General features: G+C 44.9%; 1 protein-coding gene across 1 annotated transcript; it reads right to left on the reverse strand.

Annotated features, from left to right (window-relative positions):
* Window positions 1-475: 475 nt before the first annotated feature.
* On the reverse strand, window positions 476-10,828 carry LOC119388935 (monocarboxylate transporter 12-like). Its single transcript, XM_037656280.2, has 2 exons — window positions 10,297-10,828; window positions 476-642 (listed from the first exon to the last, which is right to left on the reverse strand). The coding sequence occupies exons 1-2, from the start codon at window positions 10,802-10,804 to the stop codon at window positions 476-478; spliced, it is 675 nt and encodes a 224-aa protein (XP_037512208.1). The 5' UTR covers window positions 10,805-10,828.
* Between the last annotated feature and the right edge of the window lie 10,674 nt (window positions 10,829-21,502).

Consider the following 21,502-nt stretch of genomic DNA (forward strand, 5'->3'; position numbering starts at 1 on the left):
TACGTGGTAGCTCTCACCGCGCGTCGCGTACGTGTAGCTAAACGCCTTTCAGATGTCGTGCACGTAACGTACGTGTACTTTTCACGTTTGCGTATGAGAAGTCTCTACGCACGTGAAATTAAAACAGTCTAGCAGCCGACGGGTAGTGATGGACGCACGGTAGTTGCAGCGCGTCCATCACGGGCCGCTTTTCTTGCTATCGCATTCATTGCTTCGCCCTTGCGGTGAAACTGTAACCTTTTTTCATATTTACATTACTCCAAATAACATCCCGTATACTTTCCTTGGCAGTATTGTCTGTTACGCATCAGTAATAGTGTGTCTAACAAAAAAAACGAGCCCTTAAAAGTCATTTTCCTTCATCTGCACTGTTTGTAGCAGATAAGTGCCGCTGTTGAACACTTTATTGAACAGCGGCCTTATCAAGAACCGTTTTCTGCAGGAAATAAGGAGGGTGCTTCTTGCAAAAGCTGAATTATATTGCTTCACGAGTAGGGCTCTCGTGTTTAACAGAATGTCTTCGCTTAGTTTTTCTGTGCATCCAGGCTTCATGTGCCGCGAAGAGAACCGCGGCCATCAAGCTAAGAGCTCCCATCAGCCGGTAGTAGCCATCATAAGAGCCAGCAACGTCCCGAAATTGTCCTACAAGGGCAGCAGAAAAGACACAGTGAACAAATGAAGGCACTGGTCTGGTGACATCATATCGTGCGCACAGCAGGAGCGATGTAACTCTGGCTAAGATAATGGAGAAGAATAGGCTAAGAACTACATATACAAGAAGAAAAGACTTGAGCAGTTGTGGGAATGCCTGTAACAGTGAATCTTTACTGAGCTTACAAAACTATGTATGCAGATTCAATACAGAGCAGCGCGTGCCTCGTCCTATGAATCTCGTGTAGATTTCAAATTTAATCGCGATGTAGATGACAGGGATATTCATACAGCCATCACACTCCAGAACCAAATTGTTCAGGCACACACTCTGCGTTCGAGCTTCGAGAGCAAATGGGACAGCAAATGTGAATGGGGGGGGGCGGGGGAGGGGTGTTAGGTTGATGTAGGGATCCTGTAATGATACGGCTGCTGTACTAAAATTGCTAAACGCGCAAGTTCTGGGTGTTCCTTTGATGTGTACAAGTGGATAACACGTTTACTGCCTCATTTTATGAAACAGAACAAAAGCTGGCCTTAATTTGGGCTGTGAAGGATAAGAACCAGCATGAGGAAAGCCACCGGATTCTCTCTCAGCGGAATTCGACAAGCCCGCTCCAAGGATCGAGATTAGTAACTCAGGTAACATTTATGCCCTGTAGTAGCAGTTTCAATGCGTGATCATCCTTAATATTTTACTCAAAATAGGATTGATCTCGTGTGACAGGTGACAAAATATAATGGACAGGAAATGCATAAACGCAGTGACTCACAGTAATGAAAAGAGTTCAGAAGGTACCTACCTACGTATCTTAAGTATGAGTGTATGAATTTTGCTATAAAAATTAGTGAAGCAAGTGAATGCGTCATCGTTTTAAGGTATCAGAAAAAAGGCGGAATGAAAAAAAAAAAAAAAACCAGGGAAGTGCTGGTATTTAACCAACACGTGTACTTCCTGACATGACTTAAGGTGATGCTCATCGCGTGCTCACAGATGGGAGAATGGTAATTAGCTCGAGCCAATTTCTCAGGCAGTGGTAGCACGTTCTCAAGAGTTAGCTTAGCAATACTCAGTTACGGACCTTCAAATTAGCACTTGGGGCCCTTATCTCCTACGTGCATTTTCGTCAGAATGTAAACAATTCTGTCAATTCAACGTCGTCACTAAAATTGACATGTGTGTTATGTCACTACGACCGATGCATTTTGTACGTTCGTATACTTCATGCTTACAGGAAAAATATTTAGAGCATCGCTACCGCAAAAACCGACTGTAGAGGATCGTCTTCAAAAACAGTTTTGAGAATCTGGCTAGCTGATTTTTAAACGTCGCAACAGCCTGCTTCTAACATTCAATATCTGAAGAGAACTTCTACCGATAAATACTTGATTTTCGTGGCACCACTCAGTTCAGATTCTCTTTAAATGTTCAATAAGCACCTTGCTGCCGACTTTCAAAATTTACATTACGAAATTTGGCAGCTTTCTCGTATTATATACTCGCAAATCGTGTGCGTATAAATTAGCTGCAGAAATAAGACCAGAAGCTCTCTATTGGGGAGTTGTAATGAAGAGCGGAACCTTCATTGGAGCTGCTTATCGCGCTCTTACTATTTCGCTTGGGACAACATTGAAAACGTCTGTACGTCAGCCGAGAGCATAGTTTAAGTAAAGGAAGCTGAAATAATGCTACGTGCATATAGCTGGTGCGAGCCAAGCGTAAAGGAGGATATCGAAGTACCTACAGCCTGTCAGCGTTATGTGGCTTCCGCAGTTTGAGAAGAGCTATTTCGTATGGGATCCTGCTTACAGCCTCTCATTGGGAGCGCAGAAATACGCGTGACAAGTTCATTAGGCAGGAAAAGTCAACTCCTACAAAATCACGCACATCTGATAGAATTGCTTGCTACGTTGTTCGACCAACTGGCGCCCCCGACCTGCAACGCCTCAAAGTGACAGATATTTTTCTTTAAAGAAACATTTCCCTTGACTTACACGCGCCGTGTTTTTTTTTTCCTTCTTTTATCAGTGCTGTAATGTTGCGCTGTTACCCAAGGTACGGTTAGTCAGCCTTGGATTACGTATATTTCGGCCGGTGAAAATTTTAAGGTACCACTTGTTGCTTTACTGCATATTTGTGTCGGGAACAGGCAAGAAGCCCTTCTCTATATGCAGCTCTTTCCTTTAAGAACCATCGCTTAAAATTGAAGCGCATTTCTCGGCAACAGTGCTACGTTCTGAAGAACTATGTCTCCTAAATAAAGTACATTGTGCTCTCAAAATTAAAGTATATTGTGTTCTCAATCTGTTCCCTTTTGCAGCAGAGCTTTAAATGCCACTTCCTTCGCAGGATTGCAAAGTTTCACCACATTGAGCCAATTCGAGTATAATTTTTCTAAATTGGTGGCGGTAGTAAGGTTTTGGCTACATTTTAGCGCGAGAGTGCTTATGCCGGAGTCGACTGCAGTCGTTTCCGTAACGGAAGTAACGAAAATGACGACAGTGAAGCCTTCATGTCTTCGGCAAGCCTGCAAATACCGCCTTGAAGAAAAGATCGCTTTTCGAAGGGTTCGCTCCAGCAACCCCCTCTGTTCAATAACTTTTCATCTCTAGAAGCTTTCATCTTCCCCTGAACTTCTGCATTAGGATTGGGTAGGAACTGCGACTGAAGAAATATTAACTGCTCAGACTTCATCATCGCGCAAGAAATGATTGCGAAAATGACATGACTACAATGTATCCTTCATGCCATTATCAAAGCTACTGTGATCTTGAGGACACAATTGTCGCCACAAGGCTATTACTTCTGGTCCTCTAAGAAACGTCACCCAAGACTCGTGAGTGCCACTAGAAAGTGTTAGAATAGGGTGAGTAGTGGTTGCATTGCTTCGGTGCGTACGCTATTTTACAAATGTAACCAGCGTACCCAGGAGGTAGGCATATGACTCTTGCGCAGTGGTACCAGAGGTGGATGCAAAGCTTTGCGTGCCCTATTTCAAGACTGGCCATTTTTTGCAACAGAACAATAAATTTTGTTATCATGCATGAAGTTATTGCTAATGTTAACAATTGATTCCTGTATTACAGAAATTCTAATTTTGAAGGGTTCAGCCTCTAGATATTTAGATTTTCGCGAGAAGGCAAAAAATCCTAATTTTGCAATCGAATATTTAATCGAATATTGTCACGGGCGTTGTTTTCACCCGCCCGTGACACCTTTCGTTTACTTTTACGGCCCTTGGCAAAGGTTGCCTAATATTTTACCAGTCTTTTCCAATTTTATGGGTAGTTTTCGTCTTTTCGACCTGGCAACCCTGCTCCTTCATTTTGCTGCGTCCGTGTGCGTACTTCCGCGTACGAAAACCGTCAGCGGCTCCTGAGAGCAGTGGTGCTTCTTCTATACGCATTAGTGGTGCTAAGACTGATGAAACACCAGGGTGGTGGCCTTCCCTTCCTCCATTCCTCCCTCCTCCCCCTCACTCCCGTTTGCCACCCCCTGCTATACTGCAGAATGCACGACTGTGCTTTGCTTTACTCTCCCCCTCCTCACCGCCATTTCCCTTTCCCACCGCCTTGCTACACAATACATGGCTTTGCTTTCTTCTATTATCTTTCTTTCTAGCTCCTTCTTTGTCTTTCTTCCTCTTCTTTTCGTACTCTCTCTTAATCTGTGTTTCTTTCTGTTTCTCTTCCTTTCTCTCTAACTTTTTCTTGTTCGCACGCCCATAGCAATGCAGTAATATGGTTCCCATAAATACTTGTTCTGCTAACGTGCCTAGATAGCAGAATGGTTACGACACTCGCATTCGGACTGTGGATGCGCGCGTTCGAATGCCGCGTCTCCAAGAATATTGATTTCGTTTTACTTATTTTGTCTCCTCCTCCTATCAACTTGTTTTTTCTCCTACTTTCCTTCCTCCGAAGCATCGCGAGGTGGTTCTAGATGCCATGGCTCAGGGCGAGTTTTCTGCTAACACCGGACGGGGTTTTTGCGAGGCTTAAACAGCAGCGCTGTTCATATATCTCGGTTCGCGTTTAGAGGCACCAGTTAAAGGGGCAGCTTCCCTCTAAACTGCTCGCCTGTCCTTCACAGTCGTTCGAGAGTCGTACCAACTGGTGTTCGCTCGAACAGAAAGTACGTTACCTGTGCTAATGTAAATACGCGGTAAATTGAAAAATAAGAGTTTGTCATTTCTGAATAAAGTGTTACTTTACACTGAGTACCTATGTGAGGATTCTTAGTAAAGTACGTCGGAACGCTCAACTTCCATCTATAAAACCAGTGACACAAATGCGTTTTATTATGGTAAAATTTCACTGTCTTGTACACTAAGAAGCGCTTAACATCGCGAAAATTTGCAATTGTAGCTACCTGGGCATTGCCTATAATTGTGTAGGGACAGCTGCATACGGCTCTCCCATAGTAGAGTATGTAGTACTCTTAACCGTTCCTATTCCTTCTAAACGCCCATCTCGAAGAGCAGCTAAAGAAACACGGCGAAGGAGCTTTCTTTCTGCAGCGGCACAGACGTTTCATTGAATATAGGAAGGGACAGCTGGAGTTTCCGGTAGTTCAGTACTGACTCACCTCCCGCTCTTGTATGTGTATATACGTGACAATTTTGAATACGTGCAAAATCTGCTCCACTTGACATAGTTTCCTTTAATTTGTTTACTCCTGGATACGCATTGATAAATCAGTGTGTTATTGTCTATCTGTGACAGGCTTTGTGAGCATCGTTACAGCGTCCAAACAACGGTCTTGGAACATATTTGTATCTACGTGCGGGATTCTGAATGCAGGCCTGTCTTTGAAGACACTGTGATCCTCGCACACAGTCGGCATCCGAAAGTTTGGAAAATCATTGAGGTACAAAAGGTCGTGAAGTTCTCTGACGCATGCATAAGATTGAAATCGTGGGGCCTTTCTGATGAGGAGCCTTCGTTTCTGGCACGATTTAGGGACAGGGACTGTTAAGGGGTATTCAGACGGGAGACAAATCCTCGGGGCATAAAGGCGGAACTTAGTAACGTCAGCTCGCGAGGAGAAGTCTCCACAAATGTCCCCCACTCACACGGACGAGGCGAACGGAGGGGGAGACCAGTGTTACTAGACTACTCTGGTGGCTTGTACGACCCGTTTGACGAGCTGCAGACGACCACGCAGGTGCAGACTAGACACCCACTGCCGCTCTCTGCAGGAGCAAGTGCAACAATGTGGCCAAACAAGAGCCCGAAATTCCGCCATATCCCCCACCGCCGGGGGATCGTTTGTCCTGTCGGGGAAAAGGTCCCCGTCTCCTCCGAGGAATCGCGGGGGGGCGGGGGGGCGGGGGGGTCGCGCCCACTCACTAATCCGTGACGACATGGTCCCGTGATTCACAATCCCCCCGTGTCCCCCGCCGATTTCTTCCTCGTGTGAATACCCCTTCAGTCTGCATGCTGCTGGCGTCGACTTGATTCCTTAAGGCGCGTTTACACTAGAGTGACTCGACACCGATTTCGGTCTGCCGACTGTCGCCGGGAGTGTCTTTTGTCGTGTCGTCGTCCTACTTACACTGTAACTACGCCAACAGTCGGCCGATCGCTTTTGAAAAACGCCGTCCGCGTCTTGTCGTGCTCCCAGCCTCTCGTCAGCCGAATCTCCTGTCGCACAGAAGGCGCGCGTAGCGACGCCGACTAAACTTTGGCGCAAAAATTGAAAACAGGGGACCACCTGCTCCTCATTTAAGCCGCTCTCTCTCCTCTACCATTGTCTCTCTCAGCTTAATCGGTGATATACTTGCCAACCCCGCTGCCTCGCGGAGCGGAGTGCGGGTAAAGCGGAAGCGAAGGAAAGACGTCGGAGGGGTGCGCAATATGCCCATTGTCAATTGCGCGAGGATCTCGAGGGGGGCTACGTTATCTCCCCGAAGATCTCCCCCTTCGACGTTAAAAGCAACGACACGGGCAAATGCTTCATGAGGGTAGTGTGCGCATGCGCGTCGGCGGTGACGACACGAGCGCCAGTTTTTTGAGGGTCACAGCGTGGCGACAGGAGCGAAATGAGCGCCACCTGGAGTGGCAGATTTGCAGTCCTGAAACCATGATATGTATATGTGGGACGCCGTAGTGGAGTGCTCCGAAAATTCCGACAATCTGGGGTACCTGAACGTGCACCTAAATTCAAGTACACGGGCCGCTAGAATTTCACCTACAATAAAAATGCGGCCGGTGTGGCCGGGATTACATCCCGTGACATTCGGATCACCTGTTGAGCACCGTAAGCAATAGACCACCACGGCGTGTAATAATACTCCAAGTCAACCGCGTTTTTTCTCCATACACAGTATTTGTAGCGGCAGGCTTTGCTGTGCGAGCTTGCCGCTGTCCCATACAGAACATACATTGTTGTAAACACACACACCCAGTTGCTCAGACTTCTTTGTAGAGTATTTCATTTTTGAAAGAACAGCAGTAAAGTTCTCCCATAGTAGATTACGTAGTACTTGTTCACCCTTTTGTTTTTAAATAAGCACGAACGGGATTCCTTACATATTCGCCTAAGACGAAGGAAACCCATCTTCGTCTTTTCTTCTCAGCCGGTTATGTTGTTTCTTACGCACCCCTAAAGCTTTCTGCATCTTACGTGGTGCTTCACTCCCTGCGCGTCCGGCCCACCTTTGGCGATGCGACAATCTCATCTTACGGCGCCATCATGTGACGGCATCATATCTGACATAGTGACGTCCTAACGACGTCTGTGACATCATTATGACGCCATCAGTGAACTCGTGACTTTTTTCATCGTTCATATTGGCGCTGCAGACGTCGGCGGTGCCCTCGCGCTTCATGATGCATCAAATGGATTCTCCTTAATAAAATTTTCAGATTGTACAATACTCACGCACGAATGTACCTTCGTTCGCCGTGGCTATGGGGATTTGGGCCAACGCATTTTTCTTGCCTACGTCCCGTCCACAAAGGCTATTGAGAATATTTCCTTACGGACAGGTTTGTTAATGTATCGATACCGAATCACGCACAATGTTTTAGCTACAGGCACACGTTATCCTTCATTAGGTGACATCGCGCCTAAATTGGCAACGTATTACATTTTATATTCCATTTTCAGGTTAAATATCCATCGTCGCAACCAATGGCTTTCCACATGCGCTCAGCCTCCTATAATAAAAAAAGCGCTGAGATGCGCGTCAAAGCTACGCGCGTATTCTTTATCACGCGAGTGCTAGCGCACATCTTTGGGTGTGTGTTGCTGATGCCCTTGAATGTCTCTAGGCAGTTATCTTCTCTCGTGCCTACGGCACTTCTACTTTTGCTCTCGTGTTTTACCGTCCTCTTCCCGTTTTCCACCGTTTTTTTTTTTCGTTTTTTCCGTCTTTAGGGCGTTCATGCATGGCAAGCAATACAGGCATCCGATGCATCTGCGCCAACTAAGCATCTTAAAGTTGTCGATTAGAATAGGCGACCTTCTTCAGCGCTGCTATACGCTCAAGTGCAGAAGCCTTGCCTTTCATTTTTATGCACGTCCAGACATTGGCGCATGCATGGAATGTTCGCTGTCGAAAGACCCAACAATCGCGTGCGATATAAGGTCGACACTAAGCACCAAGCATCCGCGCGAGCAGAAACTTCGCTTCTGTACGCACGGTCAGCTTACCGTTTCAGCTGCCTAACTGTCGAATAACAGCGCTAAATACACACAGGGGGAGATGAGGCAACACACCGTGGATATAATTATTATGCTTAGCTTCCCTTTTCTGTGTCTCGTTTCTCCATTCTTATTCAATGTTACTGGCGTAGCAAGGGGCTGGCACAATGAGCACGTGCCCCTCCCAATTTCTTTTTTTTTTTCATGAGACTCAGAGCACAAAACGACACTCGACCACACTTGCCTGCCCGCTGAGATCAAGGACCTCCACCAAATGAAACAAATTTCTACCTACTCCCCTGTTCAATGTACATACCTAAAAAGCAAATCGAGTTTGAGCAAGTAGACCATCTCTGTGATCTGGTAGGGGCCAGGAATGTTTTGTGACTTGACGACGATTGGGGCCATAGACCGTCACAATAAGGCGCAGATGCTAAAGAGCCACCGTGCGTAGCAATTGGTGTTAATGCCTGTTTCCTGAACGTCACAACGTTGGTAACAGGCGCAACAACTCGTGTCATGTCACCAGCGAAGAGAACCCAAATAAAAAACCGGCAGATCATAAGCATTGCGGGAATCGATGTATTGGGAAGCCGTCGACGAGTAGCAGCTTACCCAGCATTTTTTTTGTTTTTCTTTGAACTAAACGTTACGAGGTGGATCAACGTCATTGTGTACATTAAGTTCGCCCCGCCACGGTGGTCTAGTGGTTATGGTCCTCGACCGCTGGCCCACAAGTCGCGGGATCGAATCCAGGCCGCGGCTGCCGCATTTTCGATGGAGGCGAAAATGTTTGAGGCCCGTGTGCTTAGATTTAGGTGCACGTTAAAGAACCCCAGATGGTTGAAATTTCCGGAGCCCTCCACTACGGTGTCTCTCATATTCATATCGTGGTTTTCGCACGTTAAACCCCAGATATTATTATGTACATCAGGTACTTATGCGAATTTGGAGCGCTTACAAGAAAAGTCGACTACATTGGCTCCGGAGGGGTAGCCTATGGTCATACGTAACTTCGGCACTCACGTTATAGCACAGCCGTCAGCTTTATCCACACGAACAGCAAGCTACGGTCTGATGGTCTGCATATCAAAAGTAGCGGTCGTTGGTATACTCTTGCGGGGTTCAGCGACGCTCGAATGTAACTTGCCGAGACATAAGAGTATATATGTAGAGTTTATTACATTGTTATAAAATCGCATTGCCAACACTGGGACCGCAATCGACCTTGACTCGACATCTGCTTTTTCGAAGTAGATACAAGCACTGGTGTGGCTCTGTGGCAAAATACTTGACTGCCACGCAGAATTTCGGGGTCTGATTTAAGCTCGAGCCGTGAATTTATTCCTTCACGTCCATCGGAATTTTTCGCTCTGCAACAACGCCGCCAGCGCCGGCACCGCATTTTCTGAGACGCGGGTTCCTGAATATTATTATGTTAAGCTTTCCAAAGCCAATATATTCTCACAACTCCTGGGTCAATATAGACTATCTATCACCATACCCGCATTACATGAGCCTTAGTGTGCGGGTATGTGCGGCACGTTACCGAGCGAAGCGCTCAGATCACGTACACGGCAAGCATGCAACTTTATTCATGTCGTGATTCATCAATCGTTTTAGTGATACATTAATGTCATCCCATGCAAATCTTGTCTATACAAAGTCAAGGAGACGGCCACGAGAGCCGAAGGTCGTAGGCGGCTAGATAGATAGATAGATAGATAGATAGATAGATAGATAGATAGATAGATAGATAGATAGATAGATAGATAGATAGATAGATAGATAGATAGATAGATAGATAGATAGATAGATAGATAGATAGATAGATAGATAGATAGATAGATAGATAGATAGATAGATAGATAGATAGATAGATAGATAGATAGATAGATAGATAGATAGATAGATAAAAATAGTCAATGTGCCTTTGGTGCGCAAGGAAATGCTTAGCGTTTAAGAAAGGCAACTGGAAGGAGCTAGTCACTTACCTAAAATTGTTGGGCTGACCAGAAGCGCCGGAGTCATCAGGACGCCGATCATGCCAATGGCAGCAGCCGTCCGGTCGACCCCGAGATATTCCGCGAAGAGGACATACTTGATGCAGAGGATGTATCCTTCCGCCGCTCCAATCACGGTTGACAGCGCAAGAATGGTCGACCAGGCAGACAGGTACGGCAATGCTACCATGCAGCAGCAAAGTGCCAGAAAGCTCAGGGTGTACAGAAAATGGCGCATGAACGGAGAGAAGTCTGCCTGTAGCGGAACAACTACTCGACCCACAACTTGCCCTAAAGCACTGAATGTTACAAGGTGCTTGGCGCTATCCAAGTCTATGCCTTTATCGATGCCGTAGTCCACGATGGTTGCTGAGAACTCGAGATTCGTGTAATCTCCCACAACTACAGTCACCAGAAGTACGTAGAATGCTGGCGCGTAGAATAGCTCCAGAACTTGTTTCAGGGAACAGCTCTCCGGTAGTATCTCCTTTTCCGGCATTATTAGGCATTTGTCTGCTGGACTTCCCAAACATAGAAAGAAAGAGAGGGCAAGATTAAAGTTTGACCAAGGCAAACTCCAATTATAAGACACACGCTTCTGTATGAGGTAGAAATGGCAAGTCGCTTTAGCTGTCATTAGCGCGTACCTCATTATTGGTCGTGCAAGTCAGGACTTTGCCGCAATTGACGTCTTCGTGTAAAGCGAACTAATTTAGAACCGTACCTATTATCAAGAATCTTAAATGACAAGCGTTTCTTAGCAAACCAAAGACGCTTTGAGCATTTCTATCCATCTATATAGGCGTCCACGTCTGCATGCTCTCGTGGTCGTCTCCGTAGTACATTGAAATTGGCATTGGAAAGGATGATCGTATGACGAACGCGATTCACAGGTCATGACATCAATAATGTGAATTACCTGTCGCGCACGTCAAGAAACCTTTTCCGCCAGTCACAAGTGGCACATACCCGCATTAGACAAACCTTGGTATGAGCGTGTATGCACCACAGGTTATTCGCAGTCGATATAAACCCAGGTACAGTGAGAACTGACTTTGGAAAGCTTCTAGCGAATACGCTAAGGAGCCCGTGTTGCAGAAAATGTGGTGCCGGCGTCGACGGCGTTATTGAAGAGAAATCCCGTTGAAAGCAAAGAATTAAAATCACGGCTGTAGCAGGAATCGAACCCAGACACTCTGCATTACAGTCAGCTATTCTACCGCAGAGCCACGCCTGTTCTTCCATCATCTTAGGAAAAATGCCCTATATAAGCGTCATGTCGGGGAAACGCTGACTGTGGTTGCAGTGTTGGTTTCCGTCTTTATAACAATTCACTAAACGTTCACTCTGCAAGCTATGCTATAGTCAAGCATTGCTCGTATCTGCCGACAGCCGCTAATTGTGATACGCATCTCATCACACCGTGTAGCGTGCACTTCGTTGCGATAAACCTTACATCCGTTTAACGTGAGTGCCAGCATTACGAACGGGTGGCGTAGTGCGCATGCACGAAGGAAGGAAGAACAAGAAGACAGGAACGAGCGCAGACTTCGAACTGTTCATTTCTCGCAACAAGTGGAGAACAAGCCAATATACGTATCGCGCAAAAGGGCAGCGCATGTGTTGTGTATGCCTACAGATTGGGTTCTTGCGTTGAGGAAATAAACGATTGAAAGTCAGCGCCTTTGCCTGTCATCCTTGCCTTCCTTGCTTCGTGCTTGCGCGGTACGCTACCCGTTAGCCATGAACCAACTAGCCTCCAAAAATGTCTTATTGCCAACGTTACGCCAGACCATGAGCTATCATTTACACGTTAGTGTAGTCCACGTGGCCGGCAAGCTTAAATGTGCGCGCAACTACTCAGTTTGCCCAAACACGTGAATCCACCTCGCAATGCTTGACTAAAAGCGATGAATTCAGGATACCCAGTCAGTCGCCGACTTCTTCGCAAGAAGTCAATTCCCACGACACGTGGCATCTGCCATATAAATTGTTCTCATGAGAACGTTTGAAGTTCAGTGCCATCGCCTTTAATTGACCGAGTGTTTTCTTGAGCATAAAGATAGTGTGTTCTTACTCCCCCGCGGAGTAAATTGTTCGGCACCGGCTCTCAGTTCCAGAAGGACTTCAATAAAAAAAAAAGTGAAGGCTGAGTAAGCGAACCATTTCGTTCTCAATATTTCCGCGTCGATACCTATACAAACAAATTTGACGAAAAATGATGAGAAGAATAAATGTATGGTTCTCGGGTGCCCTGAAACGTTTTCCACCTGGCGGAGTGACAACACAGAATAACTAAATATATCAGAGGCGGTCCACCGCTGGCCATGGCTACCATCTGGCTGTAACTGGAGGTGATATTGAAAATAGGTTGTATAATATACGTTTTTCTTGGCTCTGAGTCTTGCAAATGTGCGCCGCACTAGCTGCCCGATCGGTGTCCTTTCATCTATAACTGGGGCACCATTGCTACAATCTTAACTCTCTGTTCCTGTTCGGCAAATGGTTTATTACCTTGTTTTCAAATAAGAATTAAGCGTGGCGGATTCGTTTTGAATGCTCTAGAAACATATTGTTGCCTTGCACAACTGTGCACATTCATTACCCCGAATCTAATTTTTATTTCGATGCCTCCACTTGTATTCGCAGTTTTAGCGTTCTGAAAAAGCAGAAATTCGTGAGAATACCCGCAAGGTTTTCTTTAGAAGCATGAGCTTTTCCACCTGAACTAAAGAAATCTTCGGTGAAAACATTTGTAATAACCTTGCGAAAGTGAATACATCTGGAATAATGTCTGCTTTAAAGGTATAAACTAGTTCCACTACATCAAACATGTTTCACCGTAGTTGATTGTGCATTTTGCATTCTGTAACTGCGTACACAACATCACACTTCGAGGTGCTGCCAATGATTTGGCTCTAGGTGTCACTGATTAACGCTGTGTTTATGATGAACAATACTAATTAGAAGAATGAGAAGAATCTGAGAAGAATGGGAAGCCTCTTCACTTGCGAGTTTCCGCCATAGAGAATCAATCTAGGCCATACTAAGAAAAAAAAATTGCAAGCTCAAAATTTTTAGTGCAAGAAGATACCAGCCATTCTTGATGCTGAAATTATAATTAGCAAAACAATACGGGCGATTCCAAATAGGCAATTCGAGTTAGAGTCTGCCAATTAAGCCACGGCCTTCTTAGCACGCTATCACATGATCAGGATTTCTATTCGTAAATGTCCTCAGCAAAAGAGGGCTCCGTGAGCACTTTAGCGGCCTTGCTATTACCTCTGAGTAAAGCAAGGTGGCAGCAGCATGGCTGATTTACCTTTGTTGTGCGCTTGTGTGTTCGGTTGTCGCTCCGTAACACCTTGACTCAATATCCCCTTTAAGCAGAGGTTCCGGCTTTCCTTGTTTTCGTAGAAGTTGAAGTGGCCAAGGGTTCTTGGCTAGCATAACAACGACGGTCGAGTTTAGGAGTACTCCTCCGTAGACAAGGAGAGCTCCATCTAACTCATAACGTTCAACAAGGCCAGCCAGTACAATCTGACTGATGACTGATGATGCCCCGTATGCAATGAAGGCGAGTGACGTCGCAATGGCGCGGTACTTGTCTAAGTGCAGGAGCGTGTACACGGAAGATGAAGTCACGAAGATGCCATGTCCTAGGCCTGCGTTGTATAAGCAAAAACTATGATCAATATGCAGAACTTCCCTAAGCTGACAGATTTTCATTTATTTGCCCGTTGCTAGACGTGAAACAACAGTAACTTAATGGTGTCATTGTGATTGAATTGATTATTTTAAAAACAGGGCGTAAATGCTGAGAAAACGTATCTGTTATGGAGACTGCCAATGAATAAAATATTGTTAACATATTGAAAAATACGCTCTTGCTTGCATTCTGAAGAGGGTGAAAGAATGAAGCACGGGTGTTTAATAAGCCAGGTTAAATACTTGTTTGTAGAGTTTGGTTACGTCGTTTAGGTGGTTGCGCAGATGCCTTGCAAATGTCGAGTGGCTCACACCGGAAGCGCCTTGGTGTATTTCGCACATCATATTTCGCTGAATAGTGGGGAAAACGAGCGCGCACAAGCAGCGAAATTTTCACACAGCACACATATTGAATAATCAGTGACATTTTGCGCGTCTGTGTTAGTGCCACACAGACTGGTAACACCTCGACGATATTTCAACGCATGAAATTCGTGGAAATTCCTATCGTTGCAATCAGTGTGTCCTACATTTTGAACACTCATCAGTCACAATAAGCACGCTTATTGGGTCCAATATATTTCAGGGCGAAAATCAATTGTTTCTTTGGAGGTAGAATATAATTACGTGATTATAGTGAATGAAAAAGCTATACTAGACCACGTAGTGCAATGGGCTGCCACCTCATTGTACTGTGTGTGCGCCCATAGGCGAGCGCACACAGGGGCAGGGGGGGGGCGCGACCGCCCCCCGTAATCACCTAAGGGGGGCGCAAAACCGGATCTATACATTGACCCCCTAGTCACCTAAGAGCCAGGGGGGGAGGGGGGAACAAAATCTGCCTCGTATATTGACTTAGTAGGAGCGGGCGCTGCGATGAACCTTTGCCCCCCCCCCCCCTAATGGGAAACCCTGCGCATGCCTATGTGTACGCCTACTTCTTTGTTAGAAGTACAAACAAGGTAGAAGTGCCGGAGAAAATGCAGTCCTGAAGCAGCGAGAGATTTTCAACAGGAAATGTCGCTGGAGCCAATATTTTGACAAGAGGACTTCTCTTTGTCAAGGCAGCAACAGTTGCTGCCTTGAAGGAGAAAAGTCCAGTTTTTGAAATGCTGGCTCCACTTACATTCCGTGTTCAAAGATGCTTCACTGATGGGAGCGAGTATTATTTAGTCCAAACACAGATGCTGTCTCGCCAGCATGACAAATAATAGAGGCTGAAACGACTCCAAGCTTAAGACATGCTTGGCTAAGCACTCCTTCACACACTTTACAAGAAACTATGATTTCCTTCGTGACGAGCTGCTCCCTTAAATTTAAACACAAATGTCTGAAATTCAGAAAGAAAAAGTGACTTTCTGTGATATAGATGCTCTAAAAGAAGTGGTAATAGCTCTGTTTATTAGTTTCCAAAAAGGATTCAGTTAGTGATGATTAGCATAAAATAATGCAACACTGATCAGCAAGGCTCGAACTTCTGGCACTGAAGTGCGCCTTTTGGGCACCTACAAGTTACAGCAGACACCGATATCCTAAATTAAGACGTAATAGTGTTTCAAGTTTCAAGATAGGCGCGGTAAAGTGTCCGCGAATAATCAGTAAATGCTAATGTATTGATTGTATCAAATTTACACGGTGGAAGTTCTAACTCATCTCTACTGACGAGCCTCAACTAGAATAAACAATATGGCTGTGACGCCTAACATGACGTTGCATTATTGTGAGGGTGACTTGTACACATAATGCAGATTAGATCAAGTAAAAATATTAACAGGTACACTATCGACTCCTTTCTTGGAGGCAGTCCTTACCATGCATGACGCCAACTGTCAATGACATCCACAGAATGTTTGTGGCAAATGCCGACAAAATAAAAGCTGCTGAAGTAAGAATGGTGCTCAGCAACACGATGTAGTAGGTCTTGCTGTATTGCTGAAGAGCGTAAACTGCCAGTCCTGTAATATAAGAGTTGTATGTGGTTAGATGTAGATATGCTACAGATGACATTGTTTTCTGCGCAATAATTACGTATATAAATGGAGCTTTGTGGCCACTGAGGCTCAAGCTTTAGTTATACTTCTGCAAAGAGCTGTATACTGGTTCTTTTCTTCATTGTTAACGGATGTTTTACCCTTAGACTTACTGCGAAATATTACTAAGCTGCATCATAGCGACCTCATTTATTTTTCATAGCGATTTTTATAGCTACTACTTTAAAATTACTTTTGCTTTTGCACTCGAGCTTAAAGTAACTGCAATACCGATGAATCTTGTTGCTTGCTTTGGAAACGTCCATTTTGGCACCGAAATTACCATCAGAATTCGCGCCAAGCATACGCTACATATGAGGTTACCCTTTATGTTTCTTCTATCACCATGTGTGCCATAAGTTTACTAGTACGGCACTTAATAGGAGAGACTTTCTTAATAATCAAGATGTTTGCTGAAATTGTTATTTTTTGTAATTTTTCAAGAAGTAGAAATGTCCTGTGTTCACTCATGGCAGTGCTTCGTTAATGTGCCTCGATATAAGACACATGCTGCGCGCGCCAGCTGTCAAACGCGTTGCAGAATGCTTGCAGTGCATCGCATGGAGTGTATGACTCGCCCGAAACGTGGCTTAGCATAGAAGCGATGCTTTTTGGCCAGGACGCTGTCTCCCTCGAGATGTCGAACTCCTCCATGAAGTAGACGAACAGCAGGCCGAACCAGGACCATGGCATGCAGACAAGAAACGCGGCAGCAGCCATCGCCACCGGAACATTCCAGCATCTATCTTGAGGATCACTGTCATCTGATGGACCTTCGGTAAAAAGAGAGCCCATCGCGGATAAAAAGCGATCAGCCCTCCCGCGTTTAAGCGGTGGGCTATCGTTTGGGGCCTGGGAAACCTTGAAGCTTTAGGCGAACCGTTTCTTTTAATCATGGCGACAATGGCTCATTGTTTTCTTTAGGAGCACGTAACATATGTGAATACACTGTAAAGTAAGTGACCTCAAGTTAGGGGAGAAATAAAGCGCGAACTAGACACTCACGTGGGCCAAGGAACACGGGGCAGGTACTCTCCTGTCCCGTCTCTCTCGGCCTATGTGAATGTTCATTTTGTGCTTTATTTTTTCGCAAAAGCTATGCACAATCTTACCCAATATGAAGGTGTGTTAAACGAGCTTACAGTCGCGCAGTTATTACAGGCACGGCTTGGGAAAAATTGCCTAAAGGTCTGTTTTCTTTAAAGAGCTGAAAGAATTGACCAGTGACGACGCCACTGGACTGTACGTCATGAATCGTCGGGTTTTGACCTGTCATTCATGTTTTTCATACACGCACATCATGTGATGGTCATTCTGGGTTATGGCAATGTAAAAAAATGACTTCTAATTAATCATGGTTGCAACATTTCATGAAAGCATTGCATATGACATGGAGGTCATGGAATGAATGTCGTGAGTTGTTATTAAAGTTCCTGATGAAGGAACAATAATGTTCCTGAATATATTGGCATATACCATGTTAACGATGCGCCATCTGAACACCAATATGTACACAGACAGACAGACAGATAGATAGATAGATAGATAGATAGATAGATAGATAGATAGATAGATAGATAGATAGATAGATAGATAGATAGATAGATAGATAGATAGATAGATAGATAGATAGATAGATAGATAGATAGATAGATAGATAGATAGATAGATAGATAGATAGATAGATAGATAGATAGATAGATAGATAGATAGATAGATAGATAGATAGATAGATAGATAGATAGATAGATAGATAGATAGATAGATAGATAGATAGATAGATAGATAGATAGACATGTGCATCTTTGCAAGAGACCATCCACTACGATTTTGGGCATATGTAAATCAACAGGGTAAGTAGCTTAACGGGCAATTTGTTACGGTCTTCAAAAAACAGTGCTTACTGGTGGATACTGGCGCATACTGGTCGATGAAAGGCACACAAAAGCATTTGTTTTGAAGCGACTCAACGCTAAGATTTAGACGTTGTCTACCTGATTTGTAGGCAGCTAATTGAAAGCGGCAGCATGACCATAAGCACTTGATGAATACTGAGCATCACCATTTTGATTCGGTGATCCAGGGCCGTGAGGTAACGTTCTGGCTGCGTCTTCACTGTCTGCCGATCTTGCGGGTTTTTCTGATGCAGTACGATGCCGTGCCATTTTAAGGCATAGCTAGTAACGGCGCCTTGTACTGAAAAAAAAAAACGGAAAAATTCAAGCACCTTCTAACGATGAGAAACAATTTCAGAAATCAAATGGGTATGGGCTGAATAAAAGGTCGGTTCATGATGACAGTAGATATAATTGCAAAACTGAAATAAGCAGTAGTGCGAAAAATGAGGCATGTTTGTAGCCTAAATATGTTACAAGGTTGAGAGTGTGATATGGATGAACGTCTCCGGATTAATTTTGACACTGTCAAATTCATTCAAATGGGCTAAAATAGAAAAAACGTACGATGCTGTTCTAGCATTTCTTCCCTATCGAAAAGCGGCCGCCATGGCTTGGAATCGAACCCGCTGTCCTTGAGCTGTCAAGCGGAACACCTTGCCTACTAAACTACCGGGGGCGTGCGGAGTCAGGGGTTGAAATACACATGGCAGGTCATGCCTGACTTCTTGTAAGTATGTACAGTGACTTACGTCTCTCATAGAAACATACCTACATGCGTGATTTGAGTTCAACAGAGGTAATGAAGTTATTTGGCTAGGTTGCCTTAAATGTACTTTATAAGTGAACATTTATTCGACGTCGCATGTTAATTGCCTATGCCAAATCATGGCAATATAGAACTATGTTCTTTAGAATAGTTTACTGTTTGGAGAGTTGGTGTCTGGATATAAAAGTCATCGTGAGTAGCGCAAGGAGACGGGAGAATAGAACGAAACAGACGAGTACAGTCGCACTGTTCATCTGTTCGTGAATGGAGTTAATATGTTCTTTCTGCTGGTCAAGCTTGACAACGCTATATGCGCGCTCACTCTTACCGCACTGATTTCTTCTCTTCCTGATTGAGGCTTTTAATGTTACGTGATGACGACAGATAATGACGTAGTCCAAAGATTCGCGGACGCATCAGAACTAGCGCACTGAGTAATAACGCAAACATTTAAAACTTACCTTCTCCATGCGACAGAAATGGAGTCGGCTGACCACATCCACGCACGCTGCCAGCGCATCGGGACATACAGGGGGCCTTATCCGCGTCCAGCGAAAACCTGTTATCGGGGACTGTGAATAACATACTGCCATGTTCGAGAGGCCGATAAGCGAGTCGGTTTCTAAATAAAAGCGCCGCCGATACGTCGATAACGCACTCGTGTCGCTATAGAACGGTCGTGGAGTATCGCTTCCAAGGACTCTTCAGGACCAGGACAGGCGGACTCTTCACAAGCGCTACGTTATGCAACACTGTAGATATGCAAGTATAGTCGGTCACAACCTAAGCGAAACATGAAAGCTCCGCTCCTAACCATTGCTGTTCCTCACACAGAGAATTTGCATACATGCTTCATCCAGCAGAGCTTACTTATTTTCGTGGCATCTAGCACTGGTCGAGTGATTCAGACAGTTTACTTTCCAATACAGACACGTTAGTGTCCGTGCTTTTAGGTCAGAAACTTGAACGTCCCATTAAACTTGGTCAAGGATTCTGACATCAAGCTGAGCCAAACGTAATGGCTTAGGTAGTCACAACCACACCTTAAGTGCCAGTATGCATACAATTTATATTAGCCAAAAAATACTTACGATTCGAACGGAAACCAGCTAGCGTGACTGTCTTACAAAGCTGAGTGTCAGACGTGCTGGGATCTTGTGGGCGGAGCTTACATTTTTACAGCGAAAGCTGCTATGGGATCACAACAAGGGCCGTTTTTGGCGGCGTAGTTGTCCGCCGCCGGTGTCCGTAACCACTATCACGCGAAATAGAAAAAAAATAAAGAAGAAAAATATCCAGGTTGGAACGACGTTCGAACCTGGGTCTGCTGCGTGTGATCCCAGTATTCTACCTAAGAGCCATGTCGGTGCTTGCAACTGCTTTGCAAAAATACCCTGTAGAGGCATCATATCGGGAAGGAACCACATTACCATATGTAATGTAGTGTTGTAGAAGAGTAAAATAACAACCACGCATCACACAACGCGAATTCCCTAACCAGGCGTCGCACAATGCGAATTGCGCAACGAGCGTGTTGTTGAATGCTCCCAATCCATTACAATGGGCTCTGTCATAATTGTTCATCGTCATAAGCCACGGCATCAACAAAATGCTCATATTGCCTTACAGGTGTTTAGCGAGTACCACAGTTCTCCGCAGAATGACGAAAAATTGCATAGTGACTGCTTACCTACTTCACAAAAATTATGATGATTTATAGCGTAGTGGGTTCCACGCTAGTGCACATCTATTGGTTGCCAAGGAAGCTCATAAGGCTCCCATGATCCATTTCCTCACGGTCTCTATCGAGTTATTTCCCTCTCTCTCTCTCTCACGTTAACGTATGTTATAAAGTGTGGTGGGAGAGGTAAATAACGGCCGGGCGTCACACAATGCGAATTACGTAACTAGTGGGTCGTTTAAAGCTTTCAACCCATTACAAAGGGCTCAGCCATATTTCTTCATCGTCATCAACAGTCGCATCAACGAAGCGCAGAAAATGTCTTACAGATAGCTCCTCGCTTCTCCGCATAATCACGAATAATGTCGTGGTGGGTGCTTTGCAACTTCACAAAAATTATGATTTCTGGCGTAATGGGTACGTTGCTAGTGTACTTGTATTAGAAACCAAAAGATAGTTTATAAATGGTTCTCGAAATGCCGCTCTTTCAGCTTTCGCTGTGGCTGTGCTGCGCTTTCCACGAAGGCCTGGCGTTTTGTCGTCTCCGTTTGTAAGCGAGCATAGCCAAGCTTCTTCATGCGGGTTCAATTACTGGTAACGACGGCAGCATTTCAATGAGGGCTAGATAAAAAGATAACAGCCGTGTACTTAAATTCATGTCAAAGCACCGCAGCGATATTTCCCATGTTTCTCTTCGAAAATCGCAGAAGCACGATGCCGTGTGGAGGGTGAAAGCAGTGGCGGCACATCTAGCCTGAGCGTCGCTGCGACGGCTCTGGATTGGCTACAGGCGCGCACTTAATGCGGTATGTGCGTACGTGCGTAAAAACGTATCGCAGAACTCACGCCATCGTTTCTGCCCTAATCTCTATAGTCGCCTTCGCCTGACTGAGCAGACGTTTTGATATTTTTCATGCACTTTATATTACCATTAAGTATACACGCTTTTTTCGGTCTGTTCCATAAAGCTCATGGATATTCGTGAGCTCTATGAAATGGTGCGTACTAGACAGAAATCAGAACTTGCGCTGTGCAGTTCTTATCGCTGGTTAAAATATATGGAAGTTTCTCTACACGGAGTGTCATATTTCATTTAACTAGGCAGGTAGTGATA

The sequence above is a fragment of the Rhipicephalus sanguineus genome, chromosome 4 (assembly GCF_013339695.2).
Source record: "Rhipicephalus sanguineus isolate Rsan-2018 chromosome 4, BIME_Rsan_1.4, whole genome shotgun sequence".
NCBI classification, from domain to species: domain Eukaryota; kingdom Metazoa; phylum Arthropoda; class Arachnida; order Ixodida; family Ixodidae; genus Rhipicephalus; species Rhipicephalus sanguineus.

Excerpts from the sequence above, each read along its gene's own strand:
- LOC119388935 (XM_037656280.2), bottom strand. The coding sequence starts at position 10,804 with ATGCCGGAAAAGGAGATACTACCGGAGAGCTGTTCCCTGAAACAAGTT. Across the intron at positions 643-10,296 it reads GGTCAGCCCAACAATTTTAG|GACAATTTCGGGACGTTGCT; the intron begins GTAAGTGACTAG and ends CTGCCCTTGTAG.